This window comes from Silene latifolia, chromosome 7, assembly GCF_048544455.1.
Source record: "Silene latifolia isolate original U9 population chromosome 7, ASM4854445v1, whole genome shotgun sequence".
NCBI classification, from domain to species: Eukaryota; Viridiplantae; Streptophyta; class Magnoliopsida; order Caryophyllales; family Caryophyllaceae; genus Silene; species Silene latifolia.
In genome coordinates, this window is record NC_133532.1 from 39,288,614 (window position 1) to 39,307,621 (window position 19,008).

Consider the following 19,008-nt stretch of genomic DNA (forward strand, 5'->3'; position numbering starts at 1 on the left):
CGGAAATAATACTCGTCAGCGGGATACTGGTCGAGTATAGGGTATACTCGCCGAGTATCCTCTACTCGGTCGAGTATTACCCATACGTACGAGTATTCTGGCGTAAGCCAAAACGTAATACCCAACACACTTTACTCGACCGAGTAGGCCATACTCGGTCGAGTACCAGCCTATAAAATCCGTAGTATTACAACATATCTCATCTTGGTGGCGATTTTCTGTTGGTGGTGGTTGTTTTGGGACGATCTGGTGTTTCCCCTCCCCCACCAAATTGGTCCCTTTTCCAGGTTTTGTTTATGTCGGTCTGTTGCGATTATGGTGGTTGTGTTGTATGTCTGCCGATGGTCCGGTGGGTGGGTGGGGGGGGGGGGGGGTGTCTCAGTGGTCTGGTGTTTGGTTGGGTGTTGCATCTCTGCCGTGTCTTTCGGGGATGGGTTGTCGGGTCCGACTGTGTCTTGGTTGGAGTGGGGTTTTGTTTGATGGGGTTCTCCGCTTTCTGTTTTGAGGTGTGTTGGGTAGGGTGGTTTTGGGTTTTCGGCGGTGGTGTTGGTTGGGGTCGGAGGCGGTGATCTTCTCGTCTTTTGAATGATGTTTCTTTTAAATTCCCGTCTTGTTTTTATCTCCTAATAATCTCCACCTATAGGAGTCTTAGTCATCTCTTTAGTGGTAAGCTAAGTTTCTTGAACGGTGTTGGTGTTGAGGCGCTTGTGTCTCCGGGGATTCGTGTTACACATTGCATGTTAGATTTCTCGGTCCGTTTGTCCTATAACCAATGGATGCGATCTCTAAGGTGTAGGAGATTTATCTCCGCCGAGGGCAGACTTCATCTTGCCTTTCACCCTTTCTTTCTACGTTCTTTTCGCAAGAGTTTAAGTACACCTTATTATTGTCACTCTGGCGTTTGTATGTATCAACGGTATTTGGAGGTCTTACGTGTTAATGAAGATGATATCAACGCTCGTCACCAAACTGTCGTCTTCTGCCTTTCTACCATCGTTAATCTTGCTTATCTTAATGTAGCAGTTATCCTTTTATATAATAGTTATGTAATCTCGATGTATGGCTTTGTAATGCTAGATCTAGTTATCAGGGGTCTGGTGCTACCTAATCGAGCAGTTTACTTTGTATTGGTTACAATAATATAAATTATTCACCTTCTGTTAAAAAAAAATTACGATGGGTCGATGTATGACGAATGAACACATTTGGGCCGAAAAAGCTACAAAAATGGGTTATGGACTTATGGTGGGATAAACCTAAACAAGCCTAAAAAACCCGTCTCACTGCGCAAAGAAGAGCAACTTCAAAGCAAAACTCACAAAGTCGGTCTCCCCCAAAAATCCGAATCCCCGGCTCGCCGATTATCCAAACCTTCTTCTCCTTCTTCACTACCCTAAACTCTTCTTCTTCTTCTTCTTCTCTCTACATCTCTCTTTCTCTCTCTAAACTCAATAACATCCGCCATAGATTTCACTTCACTTTAGCTTCCACAACCGTCGCTCGCCTCCTTTCGCTATCGGTAATTTTTAATTTTAAATTCATATTATTATTGTTTTTAAATTGTTTGTAGTAATTTATGCGGATATCTATTGGTTTCATGATTGTGATTTCGATGTTTTCGGCGATAATTTCAGCTGATTTTTTCTGCAGTTTTTGTAATAAGATGATATTGTTTTTTATTTCCTTTAAATTTTGTTTAACCTAGAAAAGTTGTTAATACTGTGCCGTTTTGTGTCGCTGTCTGTAGTAATTAGGAATTTTACTGAATTTATTGATGACTGATGTGTTAATTTTGAGCTTTGTATTCATTTACGAGCTCGTGAATTGATTCTATGCAATTTGAAGTGTGAGTTACTCTTTCGGTCTCAAATCATTTGTTTACCTTTTATATTCATTGTCGATTGGGATGGAAGGAGTACATAGCTTGATTTTGAAAAGATGCATCACTTTCACAGTCGTAGACGTATGCGACTATTCACTGTTATCGTTTTTTCTGGTTTTGGATACCGGTAAATGCTAATACTTCTTTCTAGGTAATCTTGAATAGTATGTTAGGCCTATAATCATGTTACAACTTTACAAGCGTCTGACCTGCAGCACGGCTATTTGAGTGGAATTTAGCGTTTCAACCTAAAATGAATGGTTGAAGTATCATGCCATGCCCATGACTCTGTGAGGGAGTCATGTCGACGTGTAAGTTGTAACATACAACCAAAGTGAAATGTTCAAGTAATATAGCTATCAATTACTCCCTAATAAACTAGGTTTAAAGCTCATTTCCCGTAGTAGGCAATAATAACACGATTTATATATGTGTGTGTATATATATATATATCATATAATATACTCCCTCCGTCCTGGTCAATTGTTGTCCTTTCGTTTTGGCACAAAGACTAAGGAAAGAGGAAAAGGCCAATAACTAAATGACAAGTGGAACAAATTGAATGAGAATGATCAAATTACTCATCAAGTTCATTCTTAAAATAGAAAGGACAACAAATGACCGAGACACCCCAAAATGGAAAAGGACAACAAATGACCGGGACAGAGGGAGTATCATATAATCAGATTGTCTGGTCATTAATAAATTTATCATTAAGTGGGTAAGGTACTTTTTTGGCCAAGTATTTGAGAAACTACTTGAGCGAGGAGCCGAGGATCAGTTTCACTGTTGAATATTGGGAAATGAACACGGTCATCAATCTTGTTTTTGAACATTTCTGCTTTGCTATTGAACACCTAGTTAAACCTAGGGTTCAAAACTATACTGATTGGAGATCTAGTTTTTAAGATGGTTGAAAGTCTTCATCCTGTGTTTATAATGGTTTATAATTTGAGTTGTTGGCTCCTGATAGAGTATATACATTGCCTTGCAGCATATAGGTTGAAAGAATTTACGTTAGTATCTATCAATGGGTGAGAGTGAAACAGTTGTTGCTCAAACATCTACGGTTGTGGGTTATACTTCCGATAATCATACCGAAGATCACATGAACGTTAACACGAGCACTTCGGAAACTGCCGCTGTCACCACTACAAGTAGTGTCATTGCTTTGGGTTCACCTGATGCAGTACATGCGGCAACGGATCCCAATGTTGTAAACTCAATTGTTTATCCAAGTTCTACTGCACAAGACGCTTCTTTTCCTTCCGCTGAAGAGACTGGGCCAATAGAAGTTGCGAACCAGTCTACTGCAGAAGGTCAGAGCATGTCAATGGGTTTAAATCAGATGGATGTTTATAATGCTAGTGCAAATGGGACGGTTACTACTGATGCAAATGGGAATCTTACTTCTCCCCATGAGGTTGAAGTAGCAACAGCTACACAACACGATGATGGTGCAGGTATGCATTTCTTTGTAGATGTACATGTATGTTTCACTTGAGTCATACTATCGTTTAATGTTTCTAACTGTCTTGATTACCCCCTTCCATGCTTCACCGTCAGGTTGAACGTAAATTTTAACTTTATTCACCATCATTGTTGTACCCTCCGAATGAGGAATTCACTGCAAGCTGGGTAGAAGGTGTTCTCAATAGACCCTTAACGAAACCAATGTGACCATCTGCTACCTTCATTACAGCCAGTTTTATTTAGCCCATCATTTACAAAGCCAAAAGAACAATAGTCCATCTACCAGTTAAAATTACAATCTGTGTTTATAAAAATTGAAAAAAACTACTCAAATTCTAGCCTATCCAGAGAGAGGAATGCAACGGGAGTCATTTTCAACACTTTAGTTGCATATGTAAGTTCTGTAACATAGCTTTTTCAATTTTCAGTTCCCTCTATTTTTCCAATCTGGTTAATGTTGATCTACTTGAAAACAATACAGCAGAACCTGTAGAGCTGTCTTAAATTCAAAAACCTCTGGCGCACGTTTGTCAATTGTTTGAGAAGATTAATTTTGTGCAGCAGTGCTGAATTACTGATTATCCGCTGCTAACTGTCAAAGTCAATGGTTGATCATTTCCATCGTTGCATTTATCCTTTTCAGTCTCCTTTTTTCTCTTTAAATAATTTGTTAATCCCTTTGATCCCCTGTTCCAGATAATGCTTTATCTGCTGAAGAACAACGTCTGTGGAACACAGTAAAAGCAAATTCATCAGATTTTAATGCATGGACTCAGCTAATTGAAGAGACAGAAAGGATGGCGCAGGTACTGTATGATGCTTTTCTAAGTGGGTTACATTTCACAACTCAATCCCATGTTCTTCTCTCGTAGGTTAATATGATAGATATGAACCTCTTTCTATTTTGCTGCAACAGACTGAACTCTGTATTACAACCGATGACTGATGGCTTGCACAAATAACACTGTCCCATAATTCTTACGTGCTCTACAGCCTGTTTGATTTTGTGTGGTAATTTGAACATACTGTTCTGGCTGAGCATAACATCGTGGTTTTCTTTGGAATTATTCATTTTAATTGTAGCAGGGGGTTGTCAATTTTCCGAGGGAACATGAAATTCGTGATAATCTAAAACATTTCCACCTGTTCATGTCGATGTTGAAACATTTTCTTACCGTTTTGAGTTTTTTTGACAATATTTGACCTAAAAACAAACCGAGCTTTAGAGATCATTTGAGGGAAAAAGTAGGCAGCATCTGTTCTAAAGGACATTTTAGTTTGTAGAATGGAAGTTCTATTTCTTTGTAAATGTTGTAACTAAAGGACCTGTTATCCTCTTCCTCTGCTGCTCCTTCATTGCTTTGATTTGTGTTTTTTTTTTCTTTCGTAAAAAACCGAGTGTCAGAGACACATATGGGCGTATGACGTTAACAAAATTTGCTATTAGAATGGTCATAATGGTTTTGTTAAGCTTACCAACTCAGATGTTTTTTTTTAACTCAGTGATACATAGTTCTTTTTTCTTGTTTGCTGGCTGAGCAATTCTGTTATTATATAATCTTATCTACTACAACAACAACAACAACAACATCAGAGCCTTAATCCCAAAATGATTTGGGGTCGGCTGACATGAATCATCCTTTCGAACCGTCCATGGGTGCACGCACGCCTCAAAATGCGAATAAAAAAAGGGAAGATAAAAAACAAAAGGGAGAACGAAAATGTAATGGAAAGTCAAGGTGAACTTAGGGGTTTTAAAATCGAATTCCGTCTTTCTTTTATAAAAACTTAAAATTTAAATCGAGAGAAAAGATTAAAACGATTTTTAAAAACCGAAATAGAGTTAAGGATCCGGAATGAACCAGGTAGAATCTATAAGAAAGTGGTTGTTGAAAAAGTGTGTAATAAAGGGGAGAAAAATAAATAAATTAATTTCTTTAAATTAAATAAATAAATAAAAGCACTAAAAATCAAAAAAAACATCAAATACTAAAAATCCACATGTATCCTTTCCCTCCATTGTGCCCTCTCCGTCACCATACTCTCCTCAAGCCCAGGAACTCTCATATCATGCTCTATCACTCTCAACCATGTCTCTGTCTCTTGCCTTCTTCCTGCCTCTAGGGACCTTTTTCTGCTTCTCCAAGTCTCCGGCCTCCTAATCAAAAGGCGTCCATAGGTCTCCTTCTCACATGGCCAAACCATCTTAGTCGGTTTTCCATCATCTTGTCCTCTATTGGCGCCACTTTAACCTTTTCCCTAATCACCTCATTCCTTAACCGATCTTTCCTTGTATGTCCGCACATCCACCTCAACATGCGCATCTCCGCCACACTCATCTTTTGAATGTGGCAATGTTTCACGCCCAACACTCGGAGTCGTAAAGTAGGGCAGCCTAATTGCCGTGCGATAAAATTTTCCCTTTAATCTTTGGGGCATATCTTTATCGCATAGAAACCCCGAAGCACTCTTCCATTTCAACCATCCCGCTTTAATTCCGTGAGCCACATCTCCGTCTAACTCCCCATCTTTTTGAATAATAGATCCTAGATATCCGAAGAAATCCGAACCCTCAACAACATTCCCATCGAAAATAATACTCCCCGCCTCTGTCGATCTCAACCCCGCCACCTTAGTGAATTGACACCTCAAATACTCGGTCTTACTCCCGCTCGGCTGAACCCACGAGTCTCTAAAGTCCGCTCCACAATTCCAACTTTCTCTCGACCCCCTCTTTTGTCTCATCAATCAACACAATATCGTCAGCAAACATCATACACCAAGGGATGTCGTCCTGAATATCCCTTGTCAACTCATCCATAACTATAGCAAAGAGAAAAGGACTAAGTGCGGAACCTTGATGCACCCCGATGGTAATAGGAAATTCTTCCGTTCTCCCAACATTAGTGCGAACACTTGCACTAGCCCCCTCATACATGTCCTTTATGAGGTCAATATATTTTCGCGACACACCCTTTCTCGCCAAAGCCCACCAAAGTACTTCTCTTGGTACCCTATCATATGCCTTTTCCAAGTCAATAAAAACCATATGCAAATCCTTCTTCTTGTCCCGATGGTATTCCATCAATTGTCTCATGATAAAAATCGCATCCATAGTCGATCTCCCGGGCATAAATCCAAATTGGTTTTCCGAGATGTCTACATATCTCCTAAGCCTTTGCTCGATTACCCGCTCCCATAACTTCATTGTATGACTCATAAGTTTAATTCCCCGATAATTGGAACACTCTTGGACATCACCTTTGTTCTTGTACAAAGGGACAAGAGTGCTTTTCCTCCAAGCCGATGGCATCTTGTTGCTCCTCCAAATCTTGTTGAAGAGCATGGTTACCCATTCAATCCCTCTCTCCCCGAAGCACCTCCAAACTTCTATGGGTATACCATCCGGTCCCTCTGCTTTCTTTGACCCCATCTTCCTTAACGCCTTTCTAACTTCACTCTTTTGTATTCTACGCACAAATTCCCGGTTAACCATGCTTGGTGTTACCTCTACATCCCCAAAACCTTGTTCCTGATGTCCATTGAATAAATTATCAAAGTAAGAACTCCATCTAGCCTTTATCTCGTTATCCGAACCGTAACCTTGTCGTCCATATCTTTCACACACCTAACTCTCCCAATATCTCTCGTCTTTCGGTCTCTTATGCGAGCCAGTTTATAGATATCCTTCTCTCCTTCTCTCGTGTCCAACCTGGCATACACATCTTGGTTAACTTTTGCCCTCGCATCCCGTACGGCCTTTTTAGCGGCTCGTCTAGCTTCCTTGTACTTTTCAAAGTTCTCATCACTCATGCATTTCCCCAAAACCTTATAGCATTCACGTTTAGTCTTTATCGCTTGTCTCACCACATCGTTCCACCAAGATGTGTCCTTACTTGATGGTCTATTCCCTTTAGATTCCCCTAATACCTCCCTCGCCAACTCCTTTACAACATGCTCCAATTTATCCCACGTTGCATCAATATCTTTCTCCTCACAATCTTATCTACTCAGATGTTTTTTTTACTCAGTGATACATCTTTTTTTTGTTTGCTGGCTGAGCAATTCTGTTATTATATAATCTTATTTGTTTCCTCTTTATCTCTGTTTCTATGCAGGATGTTATATTGAAGATCAGAAAGGTTTATGATGCCTTTTTAGCTGAATTTCCCTTGTGTTATGGTTATTGGAAGAAGTATGCTGATCATGAAGCACGTTTTGGAGCTATTGATAAAGTTGTGGAGGTGTATGAACGAGCAGTTCTGGGAGTCACATATTCAGTGGACATCTGGTTGCACTATTGCTCGTTTGCTATTAGCACATACGGGGATCCTGATACTATAAGAAGGTAATTTCTCACAAGTGCGTGATGAGTTCTGTAGGGCTTATTTTCATATTCTGGTTCATGGTACTTTCTCCTCTTAACTTATTTTTGATGTGGCTTGAAGTAGGAGTCCTGAACAGTGAATGCTCATGTGTGGTGGTTAATTGTTAGTGGCTGTTGCACTTCAGAAATTTTTAGTTCTCATGAGCAAACTTAGAACAATTTGATGGTTTTTGTCATAGTCTCGACCTTCATCATAAGATTCCCTTCAACTTTCTAGTCCACACAATTCGTTATCTATTGTTTTTTTTGTTAGAAATCTTTGGTGAGCACATTTTCAAAATGCTGTTGTTTTGTGGACCGAAGGGCTTAAGAGTAGATGAGCTGTATGACTGCTCTATGTCACAGTAGTGCGTCTGTCTGCCACTCTGCCTGGGAAGGTAAACACTGCATACTGGAGCTCTAGTTTGGAAATGTCATGTGGTCTTACCATGCTCTCCTCTTGGTATCTACACTAGGTCTATTGTTTCTAAGAAGGCCCTCTTGGGCATCATCTGCGTATCTAGGTGTCGGTTTCATTCCGTTTTGGTTTTGCAGGTTATTTGAGCGGTCATTGGATTACGTTGGAACAGATTACCTATCGTACACTCTTTGGGACAAGTACATTGAGTATGAGTATTCACAACAGGATTGGGGACGTCTCGCTATGATATATACTAGGATCTTGGAGAACCCAATTCAGCAGTTGGACCGATATTTTACTAGGTGAGTTTAAACCCTTTTATTTCAGTTTTTATGTCAAGAAAATTGTATGCTTTTTTGTTATCTTGTGCTAAAAAGATGGGCTTGTATATAGAGTCTTGTTGCTTAAGACATTTTAACTAAGTACTAGATCTTAGCTTGCCACTTCTTTTGGGAGGGAAGAGGAAAATTCTAGTCCTTAATAAAGTGGCCATGCTATCATGCATCCTTTTTCTGCATAATGTTATGTTGATGTCCATGACTCCATGAGTATGCATTGTATTATCACAAACAATTGCCAGTACTTTTTTTTTGTTTTGTTCGGGGGTGCCGGGTGGGTGTGGGATTCAGTTCTGTTGCACACTTGTATCATTGGTGGATTTTATAAACATAAGCAAGCAATTGGTCTCAGTTTAGGCACGTGAGAATTGAGATCATTGACTGGTGTATGATTCATAAATCGTTGAATGAGCAATCTTCCATGCAATTTAGGGCCTTTGGCTATTATAATACATAAGTCGTCATATGTGTTTGTGATTGATTTTACTCCTATTGTTATTTTACAGCTTCAAGCAATTAGCTGTAACCCAGCCTTTGGCACAACTGAGGACGACTGATGAAACAGCAGCAGTGACAGCAGGTGCAGCTTCTTTCGATTCTAATGCAGACGGTCAAGCATCCGAAGAGGTTCATTCCGATGCACCGGAAGAATCTTCTAAACCCATACATGATGGCCCAATGGAAGCAGAGGAATTGGATAAGTATATCGCAGTTAGGGAAGAGTTGTTTAAGAAAGCTATGGAGTTTGATTCTAAGATAAGTGGTTTTGAAACAGCTATTAGAAGGCCATACTTTCACGTCCGACCTTTGAATGATGCTGAGCTAGAAAACTGGCATAACTATCTGGATTTCATCGAGAGAAATGAAGACTTCAACAAGGTATCTGCCTTGTTCCATGTTTTATATGTCAATTCTTACCTTCTAGATCTTTAGCTTTCCTCCTTAATGTATTGACTTACAGTTAAGTAATATCTGCTGCACCATATGCTCTTTTGGGTAAACCGTCCGATGAAGCAACTTTTATAAAGGGATAGTGTACTGAGACTAAAGCATGGGCATTCAATATGGTTTCTTTGAGGCTAAGTACTTCAAACCCTCATTGTGAGTCGATGTTCTGGGTTCATGAATCATGATGCGTTGTGTGATTTTTCTTTTAAACTCCAATGTTATGCATGCAGGTATCTTCTTATCCTAACCATGTATCTGTCAGGCAAGGAGGGTCCCTCCTTTGATATGAGGGGCCTCCCTGCTTCCACCAATGGAGTACTTCTTATGCGCATCTCCCTCTTGATTCTATATTTCTACTTTATTGATTTCTTCTGAATATTCTTATAATAATTGGTGCCATTCTTTGCGAGTCAGATTGTCAAGCTGTATGAAAGATGTCTTATAGCATGTGCAAACTATCCCGAGTTTTGGACAAGATACGTTCTATGCATGGAAGGAAGTGGCAGTGTTGATCTTGCAGACAATGCTCTTGCTCGTGCTACACAAGTATTCGTTAAGGTAGGTCCACCTACCTTTTTTCGTCTTAGGTATTTAGCGCCGGAAGTATTTGGAATCTAGTATTTATGAGGGATCAAATATCTGTCATTTTACAAATTCCTAAGTTCTAACTGGTTTAACTTTTGAATCTCGCTGTTTTTCTATACGTGTTTTTGCTTGACTCCTGAAAATGTTTGGTTAGAAATTTTAGAGGGCATGTATTGTTAAATGTGAGATTCCTCGTCATCAGCTATATGTTTCTTTTTATCAAATGATTGGTACTCCCTCCATGCCGTCTTATAAGTCATTTTACGGTGATGCATAAATGAAAATCATCGAGAATCTAACAATCTTAGTTAAGTGTAATAGTTAGACCTTGAAAACTGAAAAAGAAAATTAATATTTTTATCCAGTGTTATTGTAAGTTTGTAACCATACGCTCTACTTTGATTGGTGAAATGTTGCATGAGAATTTGCAATTGGCGAGAGAAATTCATTGCGAATGTTAACGACAAAAAAGGCAATTAAAAACATTTTTTTATGGAATGGCTTAAATAACGAAACAAAGAGAATATAATTTTAGAAGCCATATTGCCTGCTTAACATGTTAATCAAAGGACTATATCAGAATAATATGGTGTGGGATTAACGGTTATGTCAAGCTGGTGTTTATAGTAGCAGCTATGTGGTTCATATTCTCAACGAGTTCGTATTGTTTGGTAGGTTTCATTATGGAGCCAAAGACTCGGTCTTCTTTGATTTTGGAATGTGATAAGAGTAGATGAAAACATATCATTGATTTATCTGAACTTCTTATAGTGTGAAGTATTGTTTGGCCAATGAATTTTCTGCCTTAGGTGTCATTATTTGTCATCTGGAAACCACCTCTAACACAAGGTGTGGCTGCATATCTGACCCCTTTACTCCGCTATAGACAAGAGCCTTGGAGGCATTGTATGGTCGTTTTTTGTTGCATTGTTTTGTATATTTGAGTGGAGATGAAATCTTAATGATTTTGCTGATCATTTTTCTAATTTTAGACAATGTTAGTTCACCTGATAGTGAAGGTTCATGAGTTAAGGGTTCATTTATCTTGTTCTTTTTCTTGTGGCAGAGGCAACCTGAGATGCATCTTTTTGCTGCTCTGATAAAAGAGCAGCGTGGTGACATACCTGGTGCTCGAGCTGCCTTTCAACTGGTGCATACTGAGATTTCTCCTGGGCTTTTGGAGGCCATCATTGATCATGCAAATATGGAAAGGCGGCTGGTAATAGTTTTATCATGGTGTTTATTTTATCACTCATAATTATGATCAACGTGCTTGGTCTTCTAATTAGCGTATGGCCATTGTATTTCAGGGAAATATGGAGGAAGCGTTTTCTTTATATGAGCAAGCAATTGCCATTGAGAAAGGCAAAGAACATTCACAAACTTTACCAATGCTATTTGCTCAGTACTCTCGATTTGTATATTTGGTATGTTGCATATCTTCTATAGTTCCTTCTTAAATTTTAGTTGCATATGTGTTTGTTGGTTAAGCTTGACTAGGAAAATAGTTATTTTTTCTAGGCATTTGGTGGATATAAATCTAGAATCTCTATGGTATATCCATGTTAGTATTATGCTAAAACCTCCTGACTATCAACTTCATTTTCTTAGGCACATGGAAATGCTGAGAAAGCTCGGGATATTCTTACTCAGGCAGTTGATCATATCCAACTTTCAAAGCCACTTCTGGAGGTAGTTGTTCTTCAAAGCATTTGTCATAGAAAATTATCAGTGAGTCAGTGGACGTGAGAAATAGAAGTTAAACAATAGCTTGTGAATTTAGACTGATGATGTCATGATATTGGAACCGAAAGGACTGACTGATGATTCAGATGAGTCATTTTTTTTATATTGCTTCCGAAATGAGTTGTTCTAATTTTATATCATGCAGGCTTTGATCCATCTAGAATCTATCCAGTCACTTCCAAAGCGAATTGATTATGTGGAGTCTTTGGTTGAAAAGTATCTTTCGGTAGCTGACAACTCTGATGCTACAAATGTGCAAGAAAAAGAGGATTTGTCAAGCATTTATTTGGAGGTATTTACTGAATTTTTTGTTTATATGCCTTGGTAAAAAAAATACGGTAATTACTTATTTTGGTTGTCAGTTTGACATGAATGCTGGCATTGGAACGGCTTCACTACTTTTACCATCTGTGCATGTTAAGCCTTTTCTATATTCTCATTCAATCATGTTTGTTTTGCTCCATCTCTGAGAAGTAGAGCACTAAAATTTGTTTGAATCGTGTATGAGTAGTGCCCCTCACAAGCCACAACTGGCGAAGTTTGGAAATTTGTATTTCCAACATCGTTCCTATAACCTTCACTTGTTAGGAGCAATATCACCTTTTGTGCTTAAGTACATATTTATTCAGCTTTGAGGTAAATCTCTCATATCCACATAAATGCTTCCAGAACCTGTTCTGAATTTCAAAGTGCCTCGTTTAATTAATGATACAGAAGTCAATTCCTCTTCACATGTTCAATGAAATGAACTCAGATTTTGTAAATCAATTTGCAGTTTCTCGATCTTTTTGGTGACATAAAATCCATAAAGAAAGCCAAGGATCGACATGTTAGGCTGTTTTCACGCCACAGGAGCTCATCGGAGTCAAGGAAGCGTCAAGCTGATGACTTCTTATCTTCAGACAAAGCAAAGCTTGGAAAATCCTACACAGAAGTTCCATCAACTGCCACACCTGGAGGAGCGTATCCGGCAACTCAAAATCAATGGCCATCTGGCTATGCTGCGCAGCCTCAATCTTGGCCACAAGGTGCTCAGGCCCAAGGACAACCATATAACCCGGCCTATCCACAACAGGTATGCCCTCATCTCTACTTCTACTCTAAGTCAATGGTTGTCTGTACATCATGACTCATACGGTTTTATAAATATCTATCAGCCTACATATGCGGGATACTATGGAAACAACTATGCTCCTCAACAATTGGCTGCTGCACCAGTACCTCAAACTGCTGCTTATGGTGCCTACCCTTCGACGTATCCAGCACAGGTATTGTAATTGTAGGTTTTGGTGTGGTTTTAATGTGTGCATAATTATAGAAGTTTGAAATGGAAACTTGAAACCATGCACTTTTGCTCTCTGTTCTTTTGAAAATGTTCTCTAATTTTTTATTTTCTTTGCCTTTTGTTGTCAAATGTCACTGCCTAAAATTCTCTACCATTTATAACGTCCTTTCATTATGCCTATACCTCCTATCGTATAAGGGTTACTTAGTTTGGAGTTACTCTGTTGTTTACTATAGGAGTTTAGGGCCCATAGCTCAAGGCGAATTGGACAAGGTCATACACACGACACATACATGTATCTGTAATTGTGTACCTGATCTTCCATCTAATTGCCTGACATTTCTACTAAAAAAGAGACCAGAGTGAAGCATAGTGTGCTATTTCTCCATCTCAATTCTCAACCCTTGATTTCAGTCATCTCTTCAACTTCAGCCTTAGGTCTATCTTCTTCTAAAAAAATCTCTTCAGTTTAAATCATTATATTTGGTATATGAACTACAGAAAAACGATATCTTTTGTGTACTATGTACCCTACTCTCCGTAGTCATGTCCATATATTAAGATAATCACGTCATAAGAGTTCAGTCATGGTCTATGTTGCTAAGAGACTCGGGTACGGGTTTTGGACATTGTTGTATATCTAAGTGTCGGACTGTATAACTCTGAAATACACAGGCTTGTTACTTTATTCTATTTCTGAATTGTTGTAATGGAGAGTGTCGGGTAAGGGACCTCATACTCATATTCTAGGGTGTTGTATCTGATATGATTTTGGGCCTAAATGTAAAGTGTCGACTTAACATAGGTTATGGTGAGCCAGACACTAGTTGACAATTTGACATAGACACGTCTGGCTTTCATACCTAATCCAAGGAACTAAGGGGGTGTTTGGTTGAGTCTTTTGGAACGGAATGGATTGAGTTAGATACTTGATGGATTTTAACTCCATTCCAAACCCCTATAATCTCATTCCCTACTCTCTACCCAAGTTTCCAACTCCGTTCCCCCCTAAGTATGAAAGACTATGAAACCAAACAACTATGGAGTGGTACGGGTATCTAAATCCGTACCTCTCACGTATCAAGCGCCAATCCATTCGATTTCACCCTTGTGAACCAAACGACCTCTAAAGTGTTAGAAGGATATTACGCAGAGATTTTGATTGCTTTGAAGGAAATGTAGTTGATGGTATGTGGAAGTATCATTTATTTCCTGTAAATATCGGTGATACTGTTGGCAATTGGATACTACCATGCATCAAACGAACATTCGGAAATGGATTTTTCTGACGTCTGTTGTTTTGTTCACAGGCGTACCCCCAACAAACATACGTTGCCCCAGCTACAGCACCTGCACCTGCAGCTCCAGCAGCACAGCAACCTGCTGCTCCCCCTCAAGGTTATTATGGTAATTATTATTAAAGCAGCCTTGTGGCACACTATCTTCCACCGTCTTGAGCTTGCTATGCCACTGTACTTTGGCGTGATGATCTCCAAAAGGACGGAGGTGGTTTTGGGGAGTAGGATTAGGGTTTCGTATTTGGAGAGGAAGCTTTTCAGATTGTAGAACTTGAAAGTTGAGGCGGTTGTGTACTAATTAATCATAGATGAATGTTCAGTTTTGGTAATGCACTAATACCTCGATTATTCTTGGCTAGATTAGTCAGTGAGATCTTAAGAAAATGTCTCTTGCTTGTGTTGTTTTCCTTGGCTTCCTATACCTGTATATTACACAGTAGTTGCTACATTTTTCACGCGACCTTTTTCCTTTTATCATGCATTCATGCCATTTGGCCTGGAGATTATCCGGCGCAATGTAGTGCGCCGGGTATAAAATTAAGTAGCACGTCATACTTCCACTGTTGAGATGTACCTATCCACTGGGGTATTTTTACTTTCCCATTAAAGTAGGAGTATATGCATAAGAAACCAAACGAAGCAATTTCTAGCTGTTTGTAGGGCGAAATACAAATTTCCTCTTTAATAGTTATATATAAAAACTTGCCCATCCAAACCCATCTTCTCTAATCAATCTCTTTCATTCTTTCGACATCTGATTCCTCGTTTATAGGTTTCGACACATTTAGGCATGTGTCCGGTGAGTGTCGGTGTCCGACACGGTGTCGGACATGGGACGGCTGGTTAGGAGGAGTGTCCGTGTTACTGAGGTACACATCACGGAGGTTTACGAGTTTCAGAAGAGCACGTGGTAGCCTTACTTTTAACCTAGAAACCTGACTGATCATTGTCCCTAGCTCGTGTTTACGGTTCACAAATGAATCGGTCTTTACGAGAACTATGATTAATTAAAACAAAAAGTGTCGCCTTTATGGCTAAGAGATGTCAGCCAAAATTTATTTGTTCAAAAAACGTAAGACCACAACTTCTAGGCTTGAGCTCAGAATACTGCGATTTTTTTTCAAATCACCCTCGTAAAAACGATCAATTTAAACAAAGATCGCCATTTTATAAACTCTCTAACATGAGTTCTTATCCGTCAAAATCTTTTTTTATTACAGAAGAGGGATAGCACGTACAAAGTAACCATAATATAATACACTTATACAAATAATATACTTCATATAATACAATATAATATACTCCGTAATACAATTTATCGAGTACCCAGTAATAAAAAGGCATAAGGCCCTATTCTTTTCGACTGAGAAGAGTTGAACTAAACTGAATGGAATCCAACTGAAGTAAAAGTTAATTTGTGAAGAGATTAAATTTGTGAAGAGATTAGATAAACTGAATTAAATAAAGCTAAACTGAATTGAAATGAGCTGAAATTTAGTCCAAAACCCCGCATAAGTAAATAAAACAACCAATAAACAAACAAATCTACCTTTGGTCATCTATCCCCATTCGCAATTTACACTTCCTACACAAAACACCAAATTTGTGATTCACCCCACAAAGTCAAAACTCAAAAGCTCAGTCCAACTAATAGACAGACAGATAGTCAGACACCCCCTCTCCTCTTCCTTCATTCTTAATAAATTCCAAACCATCAAATTTTGAACAGATAGTTGCAATTAACTACTCTATCTTATACTAGTAAACTTAATAACAACATTCTTCAAGATGCTAAAACATTGACCTCCAAATTCAACATCTAATTTGTACATACATACATTTTTACAATGATGAAAAAGAAAAAGAAGCAATCTTTAGATATACCCATCATGTTTCTTCTTCTTCTTTTGTTCATCATTTTCCCTCTTTCAAATGCTGTTACTGAAGATGATGTAAAATGTCTTAAAGGTGTTAAAAACTCCTTAAAAGACCCAAATTTAAAGCTCAATTCTTGGACTTTTTCCAATTCTTCTGATGTTGGTTTTATCTGCACTTTTGCTGGTGCATCCTGTTGGAATAACAGGGAAAATAAGCTGATTAGTCTGCAACTTACAGATTTTCAGCTTTCTGGGAATATCCCAGATTCTCTGCAGTTTTGTTCTAGCATTCAGACACTTGATCTTTCTGGTAATGATTTCATGGGTTCAATTCCTGTTAATATTTGTTCATGGCTCCCTTTTTTGGTTACTTTAGATTTGTCTGATAATCAATTATCTGGTGAAATACCTCCTGATCTTGGTAACTGTCAGTATTTGAACAAGTTGGTTTTGTCTAATAATCAATTATCTGGTTTAATTCCTGCTCAACTGTCAAATTTGAACAGACTTACTGTGTTTTCTGTTGCTGATAATCATCTTTCTCGGCAAATTCCTGAATTTTTGGCACATTTTGACGAGTCTGGCTTTGATGGGAATGATGGGTTATGTGGGAAACCTGTTGGGTCTAAGTGTAATGGGTTGAGTAAGAAGAATTTGGCAATTATTATAGCTGCTGGTGTGTTTGGCGCAGCCGCGTCGTTAGGGTTAGGGTTTGTGTTATGGTGGTGGTATTTTTCGAGGGCGGGGAGGAGGAGGAAGGAAGGTTATGGTCTTGGAAGGACTACTGATGGTACTTGGGTTGATAGGCTGGCAGCTTATAAGCTGTCACAGGTTTCTTTGTTTCAAAAACCTCTTGTGAAGGTTAGGGTGGCTGATTTGTTGGTTGCTACTAATAGTTTTAGTCGGGATAATGTGATGATCTCGACTAGAATGGGAATAACCTATGGAGCCATGTTGCCTGATGGGTCGACATTGGCTATAAAGCGGCTTAGTGCTTGTAAGCTTAGCGAGAAGCCGTTTAGGACGGAGATGAACAAGTTGGGAAAGCTTAGGCATCCAAATTTGGTTCCTCTGTTGGGATATTGTATCGTGGAGGATGAGAAGTTATTGATTTATAAGCATATGTCTAATGGAACATTGCATTCTGTGATACATGGGAAGACGATGTTTTTGGATTGGCCTACGAGGTTTAGAATTGGGTTAGGTGCCGCAAGAGGTCTTGCTTGGCTTCATCATGGAGGGGAATTGTCGTATTTGCACCAAAACATAAGCTCAAATGTAATTCTTCTAGATGATGACTTGGATGCTAGGATAATCGACTTTGGGCTAGCAAGGCTTCTGTCGTCTTCAGAATCTAGTAATGAGAGTAGCTTTGTCAATGGCGAATTGGGAGAATTCGGATATATAGCACCTGAATATTCTAGCACCTTCACGGCATCACTGAAGGGGGATGTTTATGCTTTTGGTGTGGTTCTTTTAGAATTGCTGACGGGGCAAAAACCGTTAGAAGTGGCCCTTGCTGAGGAGGAGTTTAAGGGAAACTTAGTCGATTGGGTGAATACATTGTCGAGCTCTGGCCGATTAATTGAAGCCATTGATGAAGATATATGTGGAAAAGGACATGATGATGATATTCTTCAGGTGTTTACAATTGCATCTAAATGTACAGTTTCTCGACCCAAGGACCGATATTCAATGTACCAAGTGTATGAGTCACTGAATAACATGTCTGAGGACCGTTACTCAGAGCAATACGCTGAATTTCCATTGGTTTTTGGAAGACATGACATGGATCAGCCAGTATAGTCTTTAGGCAACGTCGCCTGCTGAAGTTTGTTTTTAACCACCTCTACTTCGTCTGCTGCCATATCAGCCTGCGGACTGAGATTCACTCATGTTGTTGAAAATTGGAGGGTGCCATTTTATTTAGCATCCTTTCCCCGATGTGCATTCAATTTTACTCAGACTCGGTCAAATACTGGTATTGTTACCTCGCTTGCTCTAGTGTTATACTTCTCTCTTTGAAAATACTCCGTATGTGGTCAAGTGTTGGACCCGCTCTTTAACCAAAACCCATTGTTCTTGCTTAAAATGACGTGTTCAAGTGTCATAACCATGTTTGTCTGTCGTGTGTAGTGTGTCTAACACAGGTACGCAAGGTGATATGAAGAATTCGTGTCATGTTGAATTCCGCTACACCTGTATAATAGAAAGTCATCGTAAACTGCATTCGCTTGCAAAGAGTATTTTTTTTTTTTTTTTTACCTTGGAGGTTTGCATCTATGTAAATGTACTTTCTGCAGCTCATTGCTTTTGGTTTCACATTTTTTTTAGATTATCATGCATCATATTTTTTCATCAACATCTAAGTTGGTTCTTTGCTTCTGATTGTAATTATTCTCAGCGATATTTTCGCTGTGAATTACTCGAGCTTTCTTTTCCCTCCTTTTGGAGTAGAAAATTGAAATAGAAGAAATTGATAACTAAGTTGGCAATCAATTTGACCAACTTTGGGGAGGAATTATGCACATGTTTTTGCATTGTCTCACGGAGGAAATAAAGGTGCATTGAATCCATGAATTATCCTTTGAAAGAGGTCCCTTTGTGACGAAATTCTTGTTTAAAACGAGTATATCCATCGTAGACATAAAACGGATCAAGTAAAATAGACAAGACGAAATTCTCGAGACTAGCAAAAAATTTGTCCCCCATTTATCCAAGAGAAGTGTTTTTTTAACCCGTTATAATTTTAACTGAGAACAACTCATCTGCTAGATAACGATCATTGG

The 19,008-nt window shown here is 38.9% G+C and overlaps 2 protein-coding genes across 4 annotated transcripts; both read left to right on the plus strand.

Annotated features, from left to right (window-relative positions):
- The first annotated feature begins 1,247 nt into the window (after positions 1–1,247).
- Positions 1,248–14,726, plus strand: LOC141592032 (pre-mRNA-processing factor 39-1-like). 3 transcript variants are annotated; one of them, XM_074412584.1, is made up of 16 exons: positions 1,343–1,519; positions 2,877–3,345; positions 3,449–3,749; positions 3,837–3,962; positions 4,052–4,161; positions 7,474–7,703; positions 8,277–8,444; positions 8,987–9,359; positions 9,843–9,986; positions 11,080–11,232; positions 11,324–11,440; positions 11,625–11,705; positions 11,905–12,051; positions 12,535–12,834; positions 12,917–13,027; positions 14,355–14,726. In XM_074412584.1, the coding sequence occupies exons 5-16, from the start codon at positions 4,153–4,155 to the stop codon at positions 14,463–14,465; spliced, it is 1,944 nt and encodes a 647-aa protein (XP_074268685.1). In that variant the 5' UTR covers positions 1,343–1,519; positions 2,877–3,345; positions 3,449–3,749; positions 3,837–3,962; positions 4,052–4,152; the 3' UTR covers positions 14,466–14,726. The 3 variants fall into 3 exon arrangements, with proteins under 3 accessions (XP_074268684.1, XP_074268685.1, XP_074268686.1); XM_074412585.1 differs by lacking the exon at positions 1,343–1,519 and having other exon boundaries at positions 3,027–3,345; positions 3,840–3,962; XM_074412583.1 differs by lacking the exons at positions 3,449–3,749; positions 3,837–3,962 and having other exon boundaries at positions 1,248–1,519.
- Positions 14,727–15,920: 1,194 nt separating this feature from the next.
- LOC141592034 (putative inactive receptor kinase At1g27190) lies at positions 15,921–18,714 on the plus strand. The gene has a single exon (XM_074412587.1). The coding sequence runs from the start codon at positions 16,190–16,192 to the stop codon at positions 18,023–18,025; it is 1,836 nt and encodes a 611-aa protein (XP_074268688.1). The 5' UTR covers positions 15,921–16,189; the 3' UTR covers positions 18,026–18,714.
- Positions 18,715–19,008: the final 294 nt, after the last annotated feature.